Source organism: Hyperolius riggenbachi, chromosome 11 (assembly GCF_040937935.1).
Source record: "Hyperolius riggenbachi isolate aHypRig1 chromosome 11, aHypRig1.pri, whole genome shotgun sequence".
In the NCBI taxonomy this organism is placed as follows: domain Eukaryota; kingdom Metazoa; phylum Chordata; class Amphibia; order Anura; family Hyperoliidae; genus Hyperolius; species Hyperolius riggenbachi.
Genome location: NC_090656.1, coordinates 80,591,788 through 80,617,096, shown reverse-complemented (window position 1 = coordinate 80,617,096; position 25,309 = coordinate 80,591,788). Strand labels below are relative to the sequence as shown.

The following is a 25,309-nucleotide window of genomic DNA, read 5'->3' as shown; positions in this document are numbered from 1 at the left end:
ACAATATACATCTGGTAATGCTTCAACATTTTACACAGCAAATACATCTACTTCTCACAATTAGGCCTCCGTGGACTCCACTCCCCCGAAGGTTTGGTGCGTATTCAGCGAGGTCTACAGATCGCAGCCACTCCATAACTCTGTGATTGGACCACTGGACGACCTCTGAGGGTGATATGTTATTCTGTGCAGGAGACAAAGATATACAGAGGTCATTATTGCCAACAGGAAATTCTAAGAATGATAATTCGTTTGGTTTTAAAATATAAATCGCTTTATGCACATTATAAAGAATAAGTATACTTACAAAAAATACATATCTTAAGTCAATCCCAAAGCAGTCCCTGATAAATAATTCACTTATGATACATTAGTGATATTGCTCCCCTGAAAAAGACCCTTGTGGTTCCCTATTATTTACAACTCTTTTTCCCAGCATCCTGTATAAAATATACAGTACATTGTACACCATCTGTAAAGGTGGCCCTACATCATCGAACTGGATGAAAATCGGTGCTGACAAGTGCATGCCCGACCGACAATGTGACCAATTTCTGAGCGAAAATTGGTCGCATTCTTGAACGCTAATGCTGCAAGATGTTGGCCCAACTTGCTCAATCGGGTGCGCGGTGGTAATGGCGTGCAATTTCCAGATAATCGGCGAACACGACTAAACCTCAGACGCTGCGCCCCCCCCTGTATGTGTATGGGCAGCTGACAGATCTCCCTCTTATCCGATTCGATAAGAGACAGATTTAGCTCTTGGTCGAATCTGCCAGTACATCGCTAGATGTATGGCTACCTTAATACAATGCACTCTGCCAGTTTCCCCCTGATTCTCCCTGCAAACCCCCTGCTGCTGTCCATTTCTGTGCTAGTTACCTAAACATCTGTGATCAGTAGTCAGGTCTGATAATGCTCTCTGCATATCTGCTCCTTTCCTTGCTGTACTCAGAAGGCAAGAACAGCATTTACAAGATCTGACTGGGCAGCACAGAGAAATGTAATTTCACTGGGTCACACAGGGATGCAGAAAGAGCAGACCTGGGTTAATTTTATGCTAGAACTTGTACTACAAATACATATATATGTAAACATTACTCTACAAAAATACTTGCAATCTTACTGTATAAATTCCTGTGTGCTGTGCTGGTCTAGTGATAAACCTCTGCACAGTCAGCAATATCACCATTTCACATCCATTTGTGGCTTGTGTTATTTTTCTGCCCACTGGAGGAAGAATCAGTGGGATAACAATGTAATTTCATTGCCCAATAAGCAGACAGATGACAAAGGATGCTAAAGAGGGTATACATGATAAAGGGGTGTTACCTGCCTGTCTGTGCAAAAAGTTCTGACAAGGAAAACCTATCACTTTTCAATAGTAGACCATAAGGATAGGTTACATGTAAAATAAAAGTCGCACCTCATCAGCTGGTCTCCGGCGTAGGCAGTTTGCGTTGAACGTATTTGCATGCAGAACATGAATGGCACACTTAATACTGAGATGGTGCAGTTGGCTGGTGACTTTCAGGAAAAGGAGGTCATTCTGGAACACAAAACCAGCATTTGAATACATATTTTGTATACAGCGCCATTATGATTATTATATATTTATATAATGCTAAAATCTTCCCTAATGTGGTCATTCAGTCTTGTGTCCCTATTTTACTCCAAGGGCAATTTCTAGGGAAAACCAAATATTTATATGTTTTTGCAATGTGGAGGAAACCAGAGTGCCTGGAGGAAACCCCATGCCAACATAACAACACAAACTCCATGCAGACAGTGTCCTGGCCCAGATTTGAACCAGGGACCTAAATGTTGAAGGCAAGGGTCTTATCCACTCTGTCGCCGTGCTGCCCGTCATATCAGGTTGTTATTTTACTCTGCTATGTACAGTATGTAGTATAGTATTTCTAATTGAGTGCTGGGTGAATGTATATAGTACAGTGTTTCTAATAAAGCGCTGTGTGAGTGTACATAGTTTCTAATAAAGTGTTGAGTATGTAATATGTATGTAGTATGTATGTAGCGCTCACTCAGCACTTCATTAGAAACACTGTACCATGTACGCTCACTCAGCACATTATTAGAAATACTATACTATGTACGCTCACTCAGCACTTTATTAGAAATACCGTACTATGTACACTCAGCACTTTATTAGAAACACTGTACTACGCACACACAGCACTTTATTTGAAACACTGTACTATGTACGCTCACTCAGCACTTCATTAGTAATACTATACTATGTACACTCACTCAGCACTTTATTAGAAACACTGTACTATGTACACTCACTCAGTACTTCATTAGTAATACTATACTATGTACACTCACTCAGCACATTATTAGAAATAATATACTATGTACACTCACTCAGCACTTTATTAGAAACACTGTACTATGTACACAAACTCAGCACTTCATTAGAAACACTTTACTATGTACACTCACTCAGCACTTCATTAGAAACACTGTACTATGTACACTCACTCAGCACTTCATTAGAAATACTATACTATGTACGCTCACTCAGCAATTTATTAGAAATACTATACTATGTACATTCATTCAGCACTTTATTAGAAACACTATAGAAGTTTGTAAGAAACACTGTACTATGTACACTCACTCAGCACACTGTGTACACTCACTCAGTACTGTACAGTGTTCCTAATAAAGTGCTATGTACACTCACACAAAAGGCCGCAGATGCTGCAGAGTAGTCCATGGAAAACTGATTCCATTTTCCATGGGGCGCAAGCATGACCTCTACCTTACAAACAGGGCTGTGGAGTCGGCACAAAAATCATCCGACTCCACAGTTTTTGAAACCACAGACTCCAGGTACCCAAAATTGCCCCGACTCATACTCCTCAACTCCAACTCCACAGCCCTGCTTATAAATGAGATCTCTACCACACAACTGTTGCTACCTCTGTCTTAAGGTGCCCATACACGGTACAATAAAAGTGTTCAATTTTCACACTTACTCAACCAAAACAATTGAATCGAATGAAAGCTTAAAAGAATTTTTTTTATTCGATCAAGAAAAAAGAATAGATTATCCATTTTTTTCCCCAAAAAATCCTATCGGACATGTTGGAAAAATGTTTCTATTCGATGTAACGGAATAATCAAACAAAATTATCTAATTGAAAAGAAAAAAATGAAAAAATGGTACCAAGTATGGGCACAATAAAACAGAGCAGACAGATCATCCATTGCAAAGCCTGGGTATACTCTGTTTAACAGCTGTTCTTACTAAACGTCATCTAATTTAACTGGGAAAATGACATTGGTATTTCCTCTAATGTGACAGTGATAAAATACTGTGCCTGAGAGGCCACTTTAAATTCTCCTGCTTGCTTGCTGGTTAGTCTGTGCCTCTCGGATTTACAAGCCCTACTCCATAGAGCCAAATTAATCCATGCCATGCACTGATGAGGATCAAACAATCCGAAACAGTCTGTATGCATGTTGGATTATTTTGGCTCTGTACATATTAACAAGCTGACACATCATTGCATTCCAGCGGTTCTGGAGGTGTGTTTAGCTTCTAAGGGTACAATGGTTAATTTGCATATATTCAGCAGTGGTGCCTGGGAGACATCTCAAGCTCACTCCAACCTGAATTATCGCAAATTCTTTCTGTTTTAGGAAAGCAAACTTTTGTTTTTCTTAAATTCTCCTGCGTAGCTCTGAACATATTTTCTGATCTCTGAGTAAAGCATTTTCACTTCCTGTTTCTTATTTTCTTATGTGTGTGATGCTGGTCTGCTGGATTACCACATCCCTATTTTAGCTTTAAGCCTTGACTTCCTCCTCTCCTGGAATGGCCTTGTCACATTAAACCAGGGCACCTGTCTCTGGATTCTGTCAGAGGAGGATCAACATCCATCTTTAGTTCCCAAGTTCTGCACGTTGCCAGGGAAAATATTTACACGGGCAAAATCTCATCCTTAGTGCGCCACAAATAGAAGAGACAAGGGCTTTCTGTGAGCCCGTGAGTGGAAACTTGTACTGAATCCTCACAGGATTCTGCCCCTCACAGGTTTGTAGAATAACATAGTAAAAACAGAGCATGTGCTGAAGCTAAATCAATGGGAAGGCTTCAACTAGCCATACAAAGACTGATAAATATTGTTCACGGAAGTGAATGTAGGGCAAAGGAACCCTGCATAGGGATGCTGTAATAGTAACAAGTGGTTACGTAGCACATTATGCATAGCTCCCAACTGTCCCTTTTTTGGAGGGACAGTCCCTTTTTGGGAGCCCTGTCCCTCTTTCCCCCTCATTTGTCCCTCTTTCAGGACTTTGTCCCCCTTTCTATATGAATATATATATTTCTATACTAAAAATGTGTTTGATTGACTCTAAACTTTATTCCCATCCTTTAAATTGATATATTACTAATTTTAAAATGTTACTATGAAGGTAAATGAACCAGGATAGAAAGGACCAGTGTGGTTTGAATTATAAAACAACATATTTTTCGAATGAAATCTTTATGGTATGCATGACTAGGGGGCGTGGTTGGGGTGTGACCATGGGTGTGACATGGGTGTGGCTTAAGTGTCCCTTTTTCTCATCTCAAAATGTTGGGAGGTATGCATTATGCAACCATACCACCGCAGGAGTGCTGATCATTGTTATCAGCGGCCCTGGTAGTTTTTTAACGCCATATGACACTTTCACTATGGACTCTAATATCTAGACTGTCCCCAAGCCTGCAAAGCTGCTGATTGGCCATTCCATTGCTGCAGAGCCCTGTATATATGGCTGAAGAAAAGGATGGGGTGTGGCCAGCATGAAAGGTAAGACATATACAGGAAAAGGTATGGAATGGACCAGTGGGGGGTATAGTGAGACTCTGAATACAGGAAGTCCAGCTGAATTCAGGGACTCAGCAGAAACCTATTAGTACCATTAGTGTGCGCTGCTGTGAGGAGAGAATGTAGAATATGCAGCTTTACCACCAGTTAGGTGTGGTGTGTTCCTGTACAGGATTGCTTTCCAATGTATTTTCCAAAAACAAAGAAAGCCTCTGTACTACATAGAATAGGCTTAAGGTGGCCATACACTGGTCGATGTGCCATTAGATCGACCAGCTGACAGATCCCTATCTGATCGAATCTGATCAGATAGGGATCGTATGGCTGCCTTTACTGCAAACAGATTGTGAATCGATTTCAGCCTGAAACCGATCACAATCTGTTCAGCTGCTCCTGCCGCCTGTCCCCCCCCCCCCGTATACATTACCTGAGGCTGGCTCCCGGGCATCTTCTCCGCACTGCACCGCACCGCTGTTCTTGCTCCATCCCGGCGCTTCCTGTGTTACTCCGTGACCAGGAAGTTCAAATAGAGCGCCCTCTATTTCAACTTCCTGGTCACCGGAGTGACACAGGAAGTATAAGCGTACACTGGGACATGCGGAAATGCGGTGCAGCGAGGAGAAGAGGACCCCGGAGCCAGCTTCAGGTAATGTATACATGCTCGGATCGGGCCCGAATCGTACGCCGCAAGCGACGCGCTCCTACCGCCGGGCGATCGAGGGTAATTTCCCGCACGGCGCGATCGACGGTCCGATCCGATTTCGGGAGGGAATCGGATCGGCGGGTGCGTTTAGCGCAAGCGATTGGCAGCAGATCCGATCCCAGGATCGGATCTGCTGTCGAAACGGCCGTGAATCGAGCCAGTGTATGGCCTGCTTAACTATACACTGTAGAGGTGTAACCTGTCCATCATTCTAAAGGTGACTAACCAATATGCTTCTGCTTTCTGAAGTACAGGTCCTTTCCCTCATCATTAATGATTCAAATGACAACTCCACTACAAAATTCAGCGTTATTTCCCCACATCAGAGTCTGCTTCCAGCTTTGTTTTGTTGAAGTTTTAATATAGTCTTGTGGAATTTCAACACTTTTCTTGTAAAGCTTATAAATATCCCATCACACAGCTTAGTGAGCGGAGTGCTTACATTTGACCTTTCTTGTGCCAGACTAGCATAAGCCAAACATTAAATTGTGGTCATGTGATGTGATGAAACTCAGCTGCAAAAGGTAACAAGAGGCCCTGTGGGTGAGGCAGTGGTGTAAAAACATGGGCCCCTCAGAAAAACTTTGATGGGGCCCTCAATGTTCCCACTCGTTCCCTTGCCTCCCCCGTTTGCCCTTTAAGCCTTTGGGGTCCATCTCACAAGAGTCATAAAACAAGTGTGGCCATCATGCTCTTCACACTTAACAAGTGTAGCCACAAAACTGATCTGAAGTAGCCCCATATCAGAGTAAATGAAGGTTAGTAGGTGGGGCCCCTCACAGCTCGGGGCCCCCTGTGATCTCAGGGGCTGCCCCCTCCAGTTATGCCCCTAGGGTGAGGCTACTGTCGCTCAACATCATCATCACATAAAGCAAATACACTGGAAGTGGATAGTCTGGAAGTCTAGGCTACTGAAAATATTTGAATACAATGGATATATATGGTGGCGGAGCACCCAAGCATGCTCCTAGCATTGCCTCCACTTCCTGGACTGTATGTGATTGCGTGCAGGGAGGGTCTATGTCCTTCTCACCTGCTCTGTTGCTGGGAACCAGGGGCGTAACAACAGACCCTGCAAGAGACGAAACCGCAGGGGGGCCCGTGGGGGAGACATTTCTTTTCCCTGTCCTGAGACACTGACAGCTAAGAGCACAGAGAGAAAAAGCTTTCTATTCTCTGCACAATTGTTCTAATGACTGCATCTGCTCAACCACTGATAAGGAACCATACAAAGTTCTGCAGACAAAGATTTGTAGGCAGTCCCTATTCAGTGTGCAGCAGGCTCTTGTGTAAAGCGCCCAGCCCCCAACCTCTTTACCCCTCTTCAAGTGCTGTGTACTGTAGTGATGCTGGAGATGGCTGCAGAGCCAGTTCTGCTCCATCAGAGATGGACAAAGTGAGTGAGTTAAGATGGGGCTGGGAGCACACGCATTTCTCTGTTTTCTGTATGCGTTTTCTGAACACCATGTATTCGGGTGGGGGGGGGGGGGTGTCTTTGGGGCATCCAAATATTTGCAGGGGGGCCCAGTGATTTCTAGCTACGCCCCTCCACTGGCTGATACTTCCCAGCTAGATGATGGGCTATGATCACCAATGTCAGATGGAAGTTCGGGAAGCTCAGCCAGTGTGGTCACACCTGCACTGAACTGTGGAGTGGCGGATACTATTTCTCAATAATTCTCTGAATAATACAGACTTGGCAACTTGATCTTTTAAAAAGCCCAGGAGGGGACTGGATACATCTGCAGGTAAATCGGTGCTCTTTCACCATCTGGCAGCTTACCACAGTTAAATATTGCAGCATTCTCCCATCCACTCGAGAGTCATAAAACTGATCCTTGTATTGCGGTAAGCCAATGTCATCCAGCCAGCCTGATGGTACAAAAAGCAAGACTGAGTCTAAGAAACAGACAAAATACGCCAAACGTTAAAGCATGTAAAGAATTGAGAACTTACGGGTCACCCAGGTATAATCTAGTTGTCCCGACTTTTCGTCTTTTTTTGTATTAATGGCATTAATGGCTAACTGGAGCTTCTTCCTGTGCAAGGGATGCTTGATGCCCAGTTCCTTAGAAGAATATAAAATACATGGTAAGCAATCCTATATGCCCACAGTGCTGACACTGACCTAGAAAGTGTAATGGCTCTCCGTGGTCCTCCCTGATACTTTGACTCCTCATTTTGGGCACATACAAGAATAGGATGGGATATGCAGAAAGCAATCATCAGAACTTACTATAGACATCTGAGTCGGGCTTTCACATAAAGATGGACAACAGTGGAAGCTGCAGGGAAAGGCAAGGGACAACCTGGCAAGCATACATTTTAAATCGGTGCAGGCAGACTTGGGTGCAGGATACAGCCGGTATATGGCTGATCCTGCTGCTGCACAAGTCCCGGACGTGTTAAATACTATTATCCCTCCAGGCCACCATGGATGGTAGGGAATGAAATAATTCAGCTTCCAGCTATTGCTGGAAGCCGAATTATTGTGTTTTAAAAGCAACTTCAGCTCCGTCTTTTTATGGCGCCGACGTTACTGAGCGCCGCTATAGATGTAATTCCTATTTTAGTCTATGGTGGCGCCGGCTGCGCCCAAATCTTTCTGCGCTGAAAAGGACTGCTCCAACCTGGCAAAATGCAGAATGTACAGCAGGAAGTAATTGTGTTCTATCAGGCTACTGCATTACTAATGACTATAGGGGACTTTAGACAGCTGAAAAGGTGGGGGCGGGTTTTTTGAACATAAAGTGACAAACTTATGAGATAATAAATTGTATGTGCAGTATAGATGATAAATAGAATATTAGCAGTATAGAAGAGAGTCTCATTTTTATTATAGTTCTTCACCACTTGAGGACCCACCCTTTACCCCCCCTTAAGGACCAGCGCAGTATTCTGTGATCTGTGCTGGGTGGGCTCTGCAGCCCCCAGCACAGATCAGGCAGCACGCAGAGCGATCAGATCGCCCCCCTTTTTCCCCCCTATGGGGATGGTGTGTAGGGGGGGTCTGATCGCTCCTCTTGGCTGGCATGTTGCGGGGGGGGGGGCACCTCAAAGCCCCCCTCCGTGGCGAAATTCCCCCCCTCCCTCTCCTACCTGTCATCCCCGGTGATCGGGGCTGCACAGGACGCTATCCGTCCTGTGCAGCCAGTGACAGGACGTCCCCTGTCACATGGCGGCGATCCCCGGCCGCTGATTGGCCGGGGATCGCCGATCTGCCTTACGGCACTGCTGCGCAGCAGCGCCGTACAATGTAAACAAAGCGGATTATTTCCGCTTGTGTTTACATTTAGCCTGCGAGCCGCCATCGGCGGCCCGCAGGCTATTCACGGAGCCCCCCGCCGTGAATTGACAGGAAGCAGCCGCTCGCGCGAGCGGCTGCTTCCTGATTAATTAGCCTGCAGCTGGCGACGCAATACTGCGTCGCTGGTCCTGCAGCTACCACTTTGCCGACGCGCGTTATGAGTGCGCGGTCGGCAAGTGGTTAAATCTTTATTTTTAAGACTGCATTAGACTATCACAGTTGCAGTTTAGAATTCACACTCTTCCTTTTAAGCTGAAAAAGAAGCAGAAATGATGACCCTTTGGACTTTCCAGCCTCATCTTTCTTCTCCCTGACAAATGTTTAGCTTATATTTAATTTTCAGGAAACCAGACACAATTTGACAAGCTCTTTTGCATAGAGAACATTTGTTCTCTCTGTTTTTTTTAACTCCTGCTGTACTGGAAAACAGAAAGTGACTTCAGATAATAGCTTAGTTGGGCTACTACTATATGTGTATTGGTTTATTTCATGTCACTTCAGGTATGCTTTAAGGCCAACCTGAAGCAAAAAAAGTTATGATATAATGCATTGTGAGTGCACTACGCATAATGAATAGAACATTAGTAACAAAGAACAGAGTCTAATATTTTTATTTTCAGGAATATAGCTTTTCTAATAGCATTGCATCATTCTGTCATATTTGCTGTTTACAAACCACACTTTGTATTTTAAACTATAAAACAGAGCAGAGCTAATGACTCTTTAAACTTTCCTGCAGAAAAACCTCATGTCAACCTGTTTTTCACTGTTTCTTTGTTGTTCAAATGCTTCAGAAAACAGGATTGTCTTCTACCCACATTGAGTCGGAGAGCTCAGAGAAGCTCTTTTGCATAGATAACAACTGAAGTTTCTCAACTCTTCCTGTACTGGAAAACAATATGAGACTCTTTCCTTTGTTATTAATGTTTTATTTCTTAGCTGAACTACACATACATATCTCAAGTTTATTTTCGCTTCAGGTTTGCTTTAAATGGGGCAAAACAGTAATGCCTTATAGTTACATTATTAATCTGGGAACACAGTGGATTCAAATAGTAATCACTCAAACAAATAACATACAACTCATTCTCACCTTCTCCAGGATCTGGGGGGTGGCAGTTAGTAACGTATGACCTGAGTTCACCCATTGTCTTGCAAATATGACATACTGTCCGAGGCCAAAGTCTTCCAGCCAGCTGCAGACCTGCTCGTTACCCCACTGAGCAAAAGGAGCATTGTAGTCACTGGCAACAGAGAGCAAAGTAAAGTTATAGCACAAGTGATAAAGAGCACCTGTCACACACACCACATGCCAGCCCTTCCAAAACTGCTACTTCACTTTTCGCATTTGCTTCTATTGTCAGACAAGGTTTATGGCAACACTTGGGTTCTATTTATTAAGGAGTGGCAATGTTCTCAAAGTTTTAAAATAGGATCACTACTTCTAAAACACCATCTTTTTGAAAGGGCAATTTTATTTTATCTCCTGGTGGTCGGTACTTGATGTCCGTATCCGAGTTCAACTAAATTGGGGTTCAGCAGCGTCCTCCAATTAAATAGAGTAACAGATTAACAACCTCCGCGTACGTATATGTGCACCGCCGGTGAGCTGGGCGCAGGGTGAGTGAAGGTGAGCCATTATAGCTCACTAGAGAACCAGTGGCACAGTGTGGACCATTTACTGTGGTTTCTTATAGTGACAATCTGCAATAGAATTAAACACCACAAAATTGGTCATATAGGTATAGAGTGCTGCCCAATGTGGCAAACAGTAGAAAAGACACAGTGTACTTGACAAAGGCCTGCGTTCCAAAACGGTGTGTGTGCTTTACTGTGGCTATGATACAATAAATCAAGCTATAATTGCCAAAATCCAAGTAGTGACCTGGTCAGTTACTTTGCTATTGTGTATTCTTGCACCTTTTGGGTCCAGATGCAGACTGCTCAACTCGCTGGTGCTGAAATTACTGCAAGCAGATGAGCAATCGGATAAATTTCAATTTAATTGGACAATGTGGAGAATAAATCAATCCCTCGCTGATCTTTATCTGGTCAAAAAGGGATTGAATCCCCCCCATACACTGCATCATGAAATCTATAGAAAATCTACCGATATGCAGTGCTGCACTGTTCGCTAGAGTGCAACGCTCTGGGCCATTGATCTATTGCTGTGTCTGATTGATGGAAATTTAACGCCCAGTCCGATGGTAATTTTCATAAATTTTTGAAACAAATCTATTAAAATTACGATTGAAGCGGCTTGTTGCATCACAGATAACCGGCAGATTCAATCAGAGTGATTGGATCTGTCAGTAAAAAATGGTTGTGTGTATGTACAGCTTTACTCTACTGTTCCCAATGTCTGTGGCTTTATTCACAATGACAGGGGCAAACACTATTTGAGGATCTACAGTGATGGGAAAAACTATTTGCCCCCTTCCTGATTTCTTATTCTTTGCATGTTTGTCACACGTAAATGTTTCTGCTCATCAAAAACCGTTCACTATTAGTCAAAGATAACATAATTGAACACAAAATGCAGTTTTAAATAATGGTTTTTATTATTTAGTGAGAAAAAAAACTCCAAATCTACATGGCCCTGTGTGAAAAAGTGATTGCCCCCCTTGTTAAAAAATAACTTAACTGTGGTTTATCACACCTGAGTTCAATTTCTGTAGTCACCCCCAGGCCTGATTACTGCCACACCTGTTTCAATCAAGAAATCACTTAAATAGGAGCTATCTGACACAGAGAAGTAGACCAAAAGCACCTCAAAAGCTAGACATCATGCCAAGATCCAAAGAAATTCAGGAACAAATGAGAACAAAAGTAATTGAGATCTATCAGTCTGGTAAAGGTTATAAAGCCATTTCTAAAGCTTTGGGACTCCAGCGAACCACAGTGAGAGCCATTATCCACAAATGGCAAAAACATGGAACAGTGATGAACCTTCCCAGGAGTGGCCGGCCGACCAAAATTACCCCAAGAGCGCAGAGAAAACTCATCCGAGAGGCCACAAAAGACCCCAGGACAACATCTAAAGAACTGCAGGCCTCGCTTGCCTCAATTAAGGTCAGTGTTCACGACTCCACCATAAGAAAGAGACTGGGCAAAAACGGCCTGCATGGCAGATATCCAAGGCGCAAACCACTTTTAAGCAAAAAGAACATTAAGGCTCGTCTCAATTTTGCTAAAAAACATCTCAATGATTGCCAAGACTTTTGGGAAAATACCTTGTACGAGACAAAAGTTGAACTTTTTGGAAGGTGCGTGTCCCGTTACATCTGGCGTAGAAGTAACACAGCATTTCAGCAAAAGAACATCATACCAACAGTAAAATATGGTGGTGGTAGTGTGATGGTCTGGGGTTGTTTTGCTGCTTCTGGACCTGGAAGGCTTGCTGTGATAGATAGAACCATGAATTCTACTGTCTACCAATAAATCCGGAAGGAGAATGTCCGGCCATCTGTTCGTCAACTCAAGCTGAAGCGATCTTGGGTGCTGCAGCAGGACAATGACCCAAAACACACCAGCAAATCCACCTCTGAATGGCTGAAGAAAAGCAAAATGAAGACTTTGGAGTGGCCTAGTCAAAGTCCTGACCTGAATCCTATTGTTTATCCTAATCCTATTGAGATGTTGTGGCATAAGTGGTTCATGCTAGAAAACTCTCAAATAAAGCTGAATTACAACAATTCTGCAAATATGAGTGGGCCTTGATTGCAGTTATTGCTACTAAGGGTGGCCCAACCAGTTATTAGGTTCAGGGGGAAATTTATTTTTCACACAGGGCCATGTAGGTTTTGAGTGTTTTTTTCTCACTAAATAATAAAAACCATAATTTAACCATCATTTAAAACTGCATTTTGTGTTCAATTATGTTAACTTTGACTAATAGTTAACGGTTTTTGATGAGCAGAAACATTTAAGTGTGACAAACATGCAAAAGAATAGGAAATCAGGAAGGGGGCAAATAGTTTTTCACATCACTGTATAGGGTCATGATGAGGCTAATCACCTCTTTATAAATGTGGCAGATTTTTCAAGTAGATGTTTGCTAAAAATGGCAACTCGCATAGAAGTAGCGACAGGGCTGAAAGTAGGTGATCTTTACAGCTGAAAAATGCCCATTTTTTTTGCAGAAACAACAACACTTTTTTGACAATCAGAATGACCTGCCACATTTATAAATGGGCTCCTTAAAGTGGACCCAAATTAAAAAGACAAGATTTCAGAAATAAAATCTATTTTCTAAATTATAATAATAAATAGCAGCCTTTTTTCAGCTGCATGATGACAAATATAAAATATTTTACATTTATTGGAGGAACCCCTCCCTTTCTTTCAAATTGCCGGGATTTTTCCGGCAAACTGGTGGAGTAGAAGGTGTCTGGCAAAGGAGGAATTGCTAATGGCTGCCTCCAGTATAACCCTAGCTATGAAAAGAGAAAGGTGAAAAACATGTACTGAAATGATCATAGGTTTGAAGGAGTATTTATTTTGCTTTGTATGTATTAGAGTGGTGCAACTAAATATTTTTAATTAAAAAAATGTTTGGTTTGGGTCCGCTTTAAGGTACAATGTTCACCTTGTAACACATGAACAACTAATCCCAGATTAAAAGAACAAAACAAAACAAAACAAAAAAAAAATCAAGAGATTTGGGGCTTAAAGTGGACCTGAACTCTTGCACAGGACAGAAGGAAAGCATAGAGAAATGCACCCTGTATGTATTTTGAGAGTTTAGCCTGTCCAATTCCCCTTCGTCTGTGACTAATCACCACTGTAATGTGATCTCTCAGCTGTGCCAGGTGGCTGCCTCGGCAGAGCAGCTAATTTGTAAACACAGGATGTTAACCCTATGTCTGCTTCCATGAAAGCAGGAAGTAGACACATTACAGATTTATTGCAGGATTTGTATCAGCTGAAACAAAAAAATGGAAATAAGTTTAAAAACAATGGCTTTAGTTAATTATGTTTCATGATAGGTACACACTGAGATTTTCTGGCAGATATCTGGCAGATCGATTGTTTCCAACATGTCTGATCTGATTTCCGATAGATTTCCGAGCGTTTTTCGTCAACTTCTATCAGAAATAGATTGGAAAGCGATCGAAAATCAGATCGGACATGTTGGAAATAATTAATCTGACAGTAAATCTGCCCGAAAATCTCAGTGTGTACCTAGCATAAGAAAGTGAATGGTTTCCTTTGAACAGAATAGTGAGTTTCTATGCGTCACGTACGTGTTCTTGTTGCGGGGGTCCTTGGTTCTAGCAAGTCTTGGTCCCGCTGTTGCTCGCATTCCCCCTCTTTTAAATTCAGATAGTCCCAATTCATCTGAGTGGAAGTGTCCTGATGGGGTTCTCCTTAGTCTGAAAATAAAACACAAAGTTTTCCATTGTTGTAAACCTACAACATTACTACCCATGCAGCAGATCAGTGACTGGAAGATCTGGGGAGGGAATTAATCAACAACGCAGTATCAGCCACTGAGAAGAGTACAAATAAAGTGGCAAGAATAGCAACAACTGTTCTCAATGACTGATAGTATCTATTGTTGGAAAAGGAGTGGAATTGCAGGAAAATGAAAGATCCCGGCAGTGAATTTGAACCAAAAGTTGTACAATTTTTTTTTAAGCGTTTCTTTACAATGTAAGCATTTTTGTGGAACGTTTGCAAGTTGCGCTCTTGCAAGCTGTCCGCAAGCATTCATACAATATAAAAAAGGCAATTTTTATATCTGGTTCACATCTCAAGTGCTGTACAAAATAATAACCGTTCACTAGGGATGTATGGGATCCAACACACCCATATAATGATGTGATACACATGAGAAACATATCACTATGTTAACAGTGGGGGCTATGCACCAAGTTATTATAAAACAAAGAGGAATGCAAATTATTGTCCCAACTGATCTTTTTAAAAGCCATCATTAGCCAGGGAACCAAATAACCTTACCAAATTATTTAATCTCTGGGGACCAACTTTACCCACTGCAAGTCTTGGCTCAGGCAAACATTTCACTCATCAGTACCTGCTACTTTGTGCTGCTTCATACTATCAAAGACAATTATATGCTGGTTTCACCCACGCAGACCCTGCAGCAGAGAGCTCCATGTCAGCTCTCTGCCATCTGGTATTAGAGGTCCTCCAAAACTCCCAAAGCTTCTCCAGCCATACACCCCAACATATCCTGGAGCTAGTCTAGTTTAGGGGACGCAGCAGGAAACCTCATAGGGAAATTCTGTTAACGTGATTGGGTGGACAGCACCCTCTCAAACTGTTTTTAGATAGGTAGTAGTAAACAAACGCCCTCACTGTTCATCCAATCACAACACATTGTGCTGTAGAGGGTGCTGTGATTGGAGATCTGTTCCATATGAGGTCTCCTACTGGGTTCTCTAAACCCTACACCTATATCCCTACAGTAACTTTACTTTCTGGCATAGCTTGGCCTTGTGTGATGTCAATATGGCTATTACACTGAAGTAGTACAAGAGCTTTCATCAAATTATAAGGCGGATGTGTGAAGAAAATGATATACGGTTTATAGTTAAAATGCAAACCTACTTTCCCCAGAACTTTTTGATGCCTTTGGGGCTCTTCTTGCCATCAGGAGATAGTGGGGATTGCGGACCGGAGTCTGTGCCAGAGAGGTCATTAAATGTGATGTCCAGACTGTTCTCATTCTCACCTGTGTGTCATAAAAATGGGTTAATTTAAAGTGTAGACGCCTCAGATTCAAAAACTATTCAGATGGAATCCATGGCCCTGATTCACTAACCTATGGTAAGGTTGTTGTGTGAAGGCTGGGCACTGCAATTTTACCATTACTACCACTCACAGCGTAGCATCCGTTGCACCCGCGCTATCAAAGTATTGCGAGTGTTGCTAAGGTAACATGCATTGCAGCCTCCTTCTGTAGCTCCTTCACAGTGCAGGGGATTGGCTGAAACGGCTGATTAGCAGGTTTGTTTAACCCAAGTGTCACACCATTGGGCAGTTTTAATATGACAATCTTCTCAGTATTTAGTAGTTCTGAATAGTATAGGGAAAGATTAGACTTTTGTGTTTTAGTGCTGTCTGTGTCCCTTCTGAAAAGATAAGACAGCAATAAAGAGAACCTAGAAAATGTCAGTCCTTTCTCCAGTCCATTTGGAACAAGAAAAATGGCTGCAGCACCACTTTAAAGGGAGCTTTTACTTCCCTGCAACAAAATGAAACTATTTCCCCCAGGACACTGGTAGACAGAGCATATTGCAGGAAACATTGCTAATAGTTTACCTCCTGTTCCTTGCATTCTGTCTGATTTACACATTCGCTTTAGGACATTTAGTAAACGGAGTTCTCAGCAGACAAGACAATTCCTGGCAACGCGGATGATACACTCTCTGCAGAGTGAAATGGAGATGGGGAAGGTTTGTTCACCAAACAGCAGACTGTTGCTATGGCTGCGAGAAAACTGGTCTATAAGATCATAGTTTCAATATTAATAACCTTATATTACCAACATATTTGACTGTCAATGCCAAATAGTAATTTTAACAAACACTTTACAGCTTCATTCATTAAGAACCTATACGGTTCAAAGTGAGAAAGAAACTTTCCTATTGCTACCAAAAATGCAGTACTCTGAAGTAACAGCAGAGGTCAGTAGAAACCAGCTAAGTTTCCAAAACTTTTTTTTTTAATATAGGAACTGTAGTGAGAATAACACATACATTTAGATCGATTTTCTGATCGATTTCCGTTCACTTCTATGGAAATCGATCGGAAAATCAATCAACATTAAGATCAGACATGTTGGAAAAAAAATCGGTCTGGCAGGTAAATCTAACAGAAAATTGTATTGTGTGTAGCTAGCATTACATTCTTAAATTTATAACAGGTGGCAACATCGTTACTGCTGGCAAGGTGCATCACTGCGGAATGTTTGTTTACTGAAAGTTCTAAAGCCAGCAGAAAATATACCTGGTCTCTCAAAATGCTCTGGGGTGAGACTTCTGCATATCTTATTAGCCTAGGCTATGCATCACTGGGAGGGTAGGACTACATACCAATATACAGCAATATATAAATATAGGAAGGGTTTCTGATACTGAAACCGAAAAAATGCTGTAAAAGTGGGTATCCTGAACAATTTACTGCATTCTACTACATGCCACTACAGCGCCTCTTTAACAAAATACTATATTTTTGTGTCTCAAACTTGAGGTACAGTAATCATTCCTGTTCCAACTTGTTCAAATCAGGGCTGTGGAGTCGGTACAAAAATCATCCAACTCAGACTCCTCAGTTTTATGAAATCACAGACTGACTCCAACTCCAAGTACCCAAAATAGCTCCGACTTTGGCTCCTCAACTCCGACTCCTTATGCTGGGAATACACGGTTCGTTTAGGAGGTGATTAGATGGTTCGATAGATCATTTCCGACATGTCCGATCTCCCTTTCGATACTTTTGCCACTTGATTTCTGACAGAAGTGAGTGGAAAAAGATAAGAAAAACGAGCGGAAGATAAAAGAATTGATAGCAGAATTGAGCGGCAAAAACGATCGAGAGGAGAAACGTATGGCAGAAACTAAGCATGTATTCCCAGCATTAGGTAATAACCACAGCCCTGGTTCAAATGTCTCTTTTCTTATTATACTTGGTAGACCAGGGCCCACTGCATGTAGAGTTCTATAACAGAAGTTGCCAGTACACTCCTCGCTAGTTCATAGTCAGGTGGTGGATCAGCAAGTACTAGACATATACAGAATGCCAGAGATATCTTCCATTACATCCCCACACTACACCAATGCCTCATTCCTCCTCCTCTCAGTCCCATGTGTACCTAGCCTGCTTCTTCATACTCCACAGAAGGCACATGCAACACAAATGCTTATTTTACGGTTGTTGGCATTTAGTTATTATGTAAAAGGGGATTATTTTCATTTTAAGATAACAGATGAGAAGTAATATTGGGTCACTCTGTTGCTTCAATCACAAGCTGTTTATAGAGCCTGGCAACAACGTAGTAGATGACTGCTAAGTGTGAAATATCTGGCTGGAGAGAAGGGAGTGACTGCCAATGACTCCTTGTTAAGTGAAAGCCAACACCTAGCTTGCGGAGATGGCCTTACTAATGCCTGAAGTGAGGGAACACAGTGCAGCGACTGACTCCAAACAGTGGTCAATCGGGGTCTCCGGGGGCAGGAAAAATAAAACAAGTAATACAATTCAGCAAACTATGTAAGCTTTAAAAAGTAATCCCACCTTCCAGGGGTGTGCCAGCAACCCTCCCGGGCCTCCAAGCAAAACTGTCATGGGGCCCCTATTACCCCACTGTGGCCAGTTACACAAATGCCCCCCCCCCCCCCCGCTCCAAATTAAAATTAGGTTCTCTTAAAACCATAGCAACAGTTTGGTATGCTGAGTGTCACAAAATTTTCATCTCTCCGTGTCATTGGTTGAAGTCTGCAGAAAGCAGGATGTAAAATTTTAGGCATCCCGGTGTTATAGGTCTACTGCTATTACCCTTTCATTGAATGTGTGAGAATGCTGTATTTTTCTGTACAGGCTAATCAACCCCACACACTACTTTCTGCCAAGAAGTTATTGCAGCACTCTGCATGGTCAGTCTCAGTGAACACACAGGTATGCCTGTGCCACACCTCTTGTTACAATAATTGCAGTGCATAGAACTCATCCAGGAACGCTTTTTCATTTGTAAAGGTGCAGTTAGACTTTAAATAGGCATTCTTTGCACAATAATATAAACACCAGCCTGGACTATTATTTGCAATTTTAAGTAATGTCAAAATGGTTGTAAAAACACATTTTGCAAGTAGTGATCATGGAAAAAATTACCCCCTACCCCAGCTTCCAATGGCTCTACAAACAAAAGGGTACTGTGCCAAAAGCTAGTTACAGGCCTAGCCTAACCTATGCTAGGGAGATATGAGTTTAGTGACGAAAAATCTGTTAAATTCATATTTATTTATTTTTTTTTATAAAGGGTTTTGCATGCAAAGCATAAAACATTCTCCATGCACTGCCAAGGGTTAACACCATTCAGTATTTAAAATAAACCGATCACCTTCATTACCCAAATAAATAAAATCTCAGCTAAATAACACTATAGACCTTCTTATTGTTATTCTCAGCTGCCAGCATATAGGTGAATGTACATCAATGATTTATTTGTAATTGTTGACCATTACTATGCAATCAGCTTCTGCTTCCTGAGTTGAAGCTCCACCCTGATTTTTCTCAGTGTTTCTAGTGGCTGCTTGGTTGATCACATGATTTTCTACAAAGCTACAGAAGTCAGCAAGTTTCTCGACAACAAAGTTTTCTGTCTGTCTGCTTGCTATAAGAAAAGCTTTCTAAACTTTTTTTTTGGTCTGATTTCTACCTAACTCTGCTAAAAGCAATGACTGATGCTTTATGCTCAGGGTTAGACGTCCAGAACAGAACACTAAATTCTGGTATAATATCTATCTGTAAAAAAATAGAGCTTTTACAACATTGGTGGGTGACTCACGGGGGCACAGCCACATTCAGGCTGTATAAGGTCAGTCTCATGAATTGCGGTGTAATTTAGGATGGGTGTGATGCTCTCATCCATAATTACATCAGCTAATTCTTTGAGAAGCTCGACACTAAATATACCAATTAACAACAATGATGACTTAAATCCCATCTCCAGGCGCAGATCTAAAGATACTATCTAATAGCATAGTAGTCAGTTCTCCTATGCTATGCATTTGCATGAAAAAATACTTCTGCAGTTAAAAACCTTTAGGGCCCTTTCACACCGGGTGGTGCGGTATTTTTATCGCAATAAAAGTCTATGGAGACGTTCATACTGCCACAGTACGGCGCAATGTGACGGAAGAGATGTTTTTGACGCATCCCCGACAGTAGGACAAAACTACGTTAACAGGTGTACTTGCGTCGCTCTGCGTCAGACTGGAAGTCCTGTTACTCTATAGCAATGCGGGGATTCTAAAGATATCGATGTTGTGGCGCAAATGCGCGGAAGCATATTTTAACAATATGCTTCCTGCACTTCCGCATACCCGAAGCAGGAAGTGACGGCAAGTGCACGTAACTTCTTTCTTGGCGGGTGGCCAGACAGGGAACAACGCGTACTAATGTTCTGTTCCCTAAAGGCCTGATTCTACTGCCACCAGATTGCAGTGTGAAACCGGCCTGAAAGAGACCCCCGATGTGGCATATTATAATGTTAATAGGATCCAGAGGCATGTCGTGTGCACAATGACCTGCCTCTGGGTCATTGTACCGCCGCTGCCAGCCCCCCCCCTGGGCCCGCTGCACCCCCTTAAAAGATAGTTAGCCTAGCGACAATCTGCTTGTCGCTAGCTGGCTTTATTTCTGTGAGGTTGTCAGTCAGCCTTGTAGCATCTTCCCTTGATAATGCGCCCCCCCCCCCCCCCTCCGTTTGCTTCCTCCATTAGGAAGCCAAGCAGCGACCCAGGAGTACCTTGGGTTCTCTTGAAGCTTTGATCACATGATTACAGTTTGTTCTTGTGGGTGTGGCCACCGATGCCTAGATGGCTTGATCCCCACTGTCAATAATACAAAGGGGGTGGAGCACAGGCTGTGTCTGAGAGGACTGTAGCTTACTGCTCAGACACTCTGTGGTGCCAGTAGTCTCCTTACCAGGTACTTGAAAAGTTATTAACTTGCCAACGACTAATAAAGAAGTAAGTAGGCCAATAAAAGCAAGTTCTGTAGCCGAGTGCCTGTACAGATCTAGGAAAACATTTATGCCTGGAAGAGCATTCGGACGGAATATCGAACAACATAGCAAGACAAGCATTAACCTCACCTCGTGTTAGGGCTGGAAACCTATAAAAGACCTTTTTTTCAGCCCGCTGTGAATAATCCAACCCGGCTACACTGCACAATCATGGAAGGAGTGGTCCCCTGTATGCCTTACTACAGCTGTGCTGCGACTCTTGCCTGCTCATCACACAGCAAGAGAAAATCACTAAACTCTACCCATGTTTTCCCTGTATTCTCAAACTGTCCAACACCACCCCTCCTGCACCCAGTTCCCAGAACATGTGCAATGCGGAACACACCAATCTCTGTACTGTCATTTCCCACTTCTGGCCTGACTTCTGCTTTTCAGAGAGATTGTAGGAGTCTAAAGGTGCAGACATTTGGCAGTTATACTAGCAGCATACGTATTCATTACAAAAATATTAAATGCAACAGCAAAATGTCATCTTACTACTTTAGTGATGAGCAAAATTCCTCTTAACATGCAAATTTGTACTGACCCAGGCAGAAAAAAAATAGAAAAGAACCCCACAAATAAAATTTTGCTGGCAAGATTTGCCTATTGTTCTACTGCCAGCGGAGATTTTCACGTTAAAGTACACTTTAACTGAGAGGGATATGGAGGCTGACATATTTGCTTTTAAACAATTCAGATTGCCTGACATTCCTACAAAGCCTCTGTCTCTAATACTTTTAGCCAAAGACCCTGAACAGATCAGGTGTTTCTGACTGAAGTCTGACTGGAATAGCTGCTTGCTTGTTTCAGGTGTGTAATCCAGATACTACAACAACGAAAGGGATCAGCAGCGAAAAGGGATCAGCAGGACTGCCAGGAAACTGGTATTGTTTAAAAGAAAATATGGCGACTGCCAAATCCCTCTCACTTTAAGTGCCCTTTAAAGCGGATCCGAGTTGAAAAACTAACTAGAACAAGTAACTTGTCTATATATCTTATCTAAAGTTTAGATAGTTTACACAGCAAATCTAGCTGCAAACAGATTTAATAGAATATGATTATGTCTTCCTGTGATACAATGACAGCAGCCATGTTGTTTGTAAACATCACACAGAGGCAGGCTTATCTGCATCTTAAAGTGAACCTCCGGACTAAAAATCGACTCAGCAGCACTGAAAAGGCCTGGTGTTTCTTTAACAGTTTCACAGCATCAGAACTTTATTTCGCTTATACAAGCCTCATTTTTAGCTGCGCAGAAGAAAACTGCCCGGGCTTTTTTCCCCTGATGCTGTGCAAAGCATGATGGGATTTCTGATTTTGTTGTTCTCGTTCTGCTGTTTTGGTGCAATTTTTTTTTTTTTACATGTTGAATTTGACATTTGAAGCCTAGCGTGTGCAGCTGGGAGGGGTGATCAGGACACAGGACAGTTGGAACTGTGTCTCATGCTCCCTGTCACCTCCTTTCAACCAAAAAGATGGATGCCCCCATAACAAAGATGGCAGCCCCCATGAATCACAAACATTTGCCTGTTCTTTTAAAACAGGGTGGGTAAGAGATTATATTGCCTATCTATTCTAATTAACATAACTAATGTAACTTAATGACAGTATGTTTGTTTAGGCTGAAGTTCCCCTTTAAACACTCAGCCTGTGAAAAAAACCTAATCCCCACCTCCTCGTCCCGCCTCCCCTCTGCCTCTGAAATCAATGGCTAGTAACACCTCCCCCTCCTCCTGCCCAGACTGAGCTCCCATGAGCCCTTGCTACTGCCAAGGCTCTCTGGAGAAGCTGTGGGTGTGGCTTGTTTAGTTTATAGGTAATTTGAGTATTAAAACAAAAACAAAAAAAGTATTTGGCTTGAAGAATGCCCTATAAACAATAGGAAAGGAACACAATTATGCAATGAGTAAAAGTTCACCTCGGATCCACTTTAAGAGAGTATTTTGTTAACCATAAAGTAATACCTACAGAAAGAAGGGATGCGATTGGTTGCTAAAGGTCAGTGTGTTCCAAATAGCCTCACTTCAATTTTCACTGCCTTACTAAACAAGCTTGATAAAGTACATTTTCTTTTGTAGAATTCTATTGGTCAAGTAAAACTTGCGGTTTAATGGAAGGAGCAGTAATTGTGTGCGAATGATAATAATGCACAACAAATACAAACCTTTTACTTTGACTGGAATAACCAATAAATTATTTGATGCTACAAGCTTTGATAAATGAGATCTTTTGGCTTGGGCACACCACTTCCTCTGGATTTAAAGCAAACCTAAAGCAAAAATAAACGTATGAGATATTGAATTATATGTGTAGTACAGCTATGAAATAGAACATTAGTAGCAAAGAAAAAAAAGTCTCATGTTGTTTTCCAGTACAGGAGGAGTTAAACAAAAACTTGAGTTATCAATGCAAAAGAGCTTCTTTGAGCTACTCGACCCATTTGTGTAGAATACAGTCCTGCTTTCTAAAGCACTTAGCGGAGAAACAGTGAGAGACAACTTCTTTGCTACTATTCGTTATCCGTACTACACAACTCTTTTTTTTTTTTTGCTTCAGGTTTGGTTTAAGTGCCACTCCACCACAATTGTTTCTACAAGCTATCCCTTAGGCACACTGTCACTGCTCTGCCATAGGAGAAGGTCCCGAGGACTCATGCCAAAGGGTGTCAAGCTGCCCCTAGATATGTCACACACATGCTGGGTAAACAACCACATGTACAATACCTATGACAGGGGCACTGACGCTTCTGCCGAAATCTTCATAACAATCCAAAAAGCACAGTGAAAAAGAGGGGCAAAAAGTGAAGAGAGTACAGTTCAGAAACGGAAAGGGTAAAGGAAGGAAAGCATAGAATTTGTAAAACCTAGAAATAATGGAAGAGGCAGGATTGTTAAACAGGCAGTTATTAGAGATAAGCTGGACAGGCTCGGTCTGTGATGGAGAGGAGCTTTTAATCATGCATAAATGGGCAGGTCTTAAAGGAGGACATTAGATGGGAAAAAATGTCAGTTGATTATACTGTGTAATGTGCTGCCAGAAGGAGCGTCACTGACCGTGTGTATTCTGTATGAACTATGAACAAGGGCATAGCCAGGACCTGAGCCAGGGAGTGCAAAGACCTAAGACTGAGTGAGAACCATACGGAGATCAGACTCAAGCTTCTTTGGATTTGTTTGAGTATGAGAGGTAAGGAAATGGGTTGGGATGGGGTTGTTAAGCACGCATGGGGGTAATGCTGGCAGTACTTAGAGACCTGTTGGGTTGAACATCTATAAATCTAAGGTGCTTCTGTCCCTCAGGTTTGGGGAACACCACATAGGGTAATTCTGTACTTCTAGTGGATGGATACCAGCTCCGCCACCTGACAGCCAAAACAAGTAAAAAATATCACTACCACTTGGAGCTACTACATGCGATTCTTTAACCATAATGGTAGCTGTGTCTGGCCCAAAACTTGTTCTGCTTGGGTGGCGCTCAGCACAGACCTCCGTTAAGATGGCGGAAACCGTCACTAAAGTCCTTTTAACTCAGTTCTAGTAATGGAGCCAATAACTGATTACGGTATATCACTGCCTGACCCATTATTTCAAATACTGCACTGTACACACACTCATATATATATATATATATATATATATATATATATATATATATATATATATATATATATATATACATATACATATACATATACACACACACACAACCGTTTACAGTACACACAAATAAGCACACACAAGTTTTGATGAAAACCTGTGACTAGGTGATGCAGTTTCTATTCCATGAAGTACTACTTACGTAAACTTTGAATTCCGTTTGATTCACTGTTGATGTGCAAAGCATTCTGGGATGCAGGTTTTCTGTAGCTGTCATGTGACCCATTTGGAGTGGCGTGAAGAGAGAGTTTGCCTGGCAAGGTCTGGTACCTGGGATCTGCTTTATTCTGACATCCACAAATAAAAAGAAATTAATATGGCGGCTGTATTCACCATCTTAGATTTCCACTTTAAGCACTGGAAATGACATGAATGCCAGAAAAACTGGGACTGGGCAGAAATGCCATCAAGACTTTTGGCTTATCCACAAACTAAAAATGGAGTCAGCCCAGTCGTTTCACCAAGTTCAACAAGTCTCAAGTGTTACACGCTTATTGGTAGTTTTCCTCATTTTAATGATATAAAAAGGAGTGCAGTTTCCTAGCATTTATTTTGCTGGTGGCACATGGTTAAGGACATGTTCAGACGGACGTTCGGAAGGTGTCGCGTTTGTTGGCGTCGCGGAGGCGATGCGTTCGGACTTTCAGCAGCGTTCGCGTTGCGTTCGCGTTTTTTCTTCCCCTAGGGGGACATTACCCGTCGCGGTTAACCGCCCCTGGAAGCTACATGTAGCTTCCAGGGGCTCCTTGAACGCCAGGCAAAATCGGGACCCGAACGCCGCGTTCGTGTAAACGCGCGTGAAAGCTTGGTACAAAAGCTCCCATTCACTTGAATGGGAGCGTTTAACGCCAAGCCCCGAACGCTGGCGATAAATGCTCCACGAGCGTCCGTCTGAACTAGCCCTAATAGTATTTATGTATTACTTGTTTAGGGGTTGGGTGCTTGGGTGTTTGGTGGACTGATTTGGGTACACTTGATGGACTGGGATAGGTACACCTGAAGAAGCACTCCGTCTGAAACATGTAGTGTTAGACTGGCAAA

The 25,309-nt window shown here is 42.4% G+C and overlaps 1 protein-coding gene across 11 annotated transcripts in view; it reads right to left on the bottom strand.

Annotated features, from left to right (window-relative positions):
• PPFIBP2 (PPFIA binding protein 2) overlaps positions 1 to 25,309 on the bottom strand; it is a 308,186-nt gene that overhangs the window by 20,039 nt on the left and 262,838 nt on the right. For 8 of the 11 annotated variants that reach the window (XM_068259523.1, XM_068259526.1, XM_068259525.1 and 5 more), the window contains 9 exons: positions 24,411 to 24,555; positions 23,336 to 23,368; positions 15,431 to 15,554; positions 14,101 to 14,229; positions 9,948 to 10,098; positions 7,504 to 7,615; positions 7,331 to 7,419; positions 1,427 to 1,549; positions 59 to 184 (listed from right to left, as the gene is read on the bottom strand). In XM_068259523.1, coding sequence (XP_068115624.1) covers positions 59 to 184; positions 1,427 to 1,549; positions 7,331 to 7,419; positions 7,504 to 7,615; positions 9,948 to 10,098; positions 14,101 to 14,229; positions 15,431 to 15,554; positions 23,336 to 23,368; positions 24,411 to 24,555 — 1,032 coding nt within the window. The remainder of the gene's footprint in view (positions 1 to 58; positions 185 to 1,426; positions 1,550 to 7,330; positions 7,420 to 7,503; positions 7,616 to 9,947; positions 10,099 to 14,100; positions 14,230 to 15,430; positions 15,555 to 23,335; positions 23,369 to 24,410; positions 24,556 to 25,309) is intronic. The other 3 variants (XM_068259524.1, XM_068259531.1, XM_068259533.1) reach the window with 1 other exon arrangement.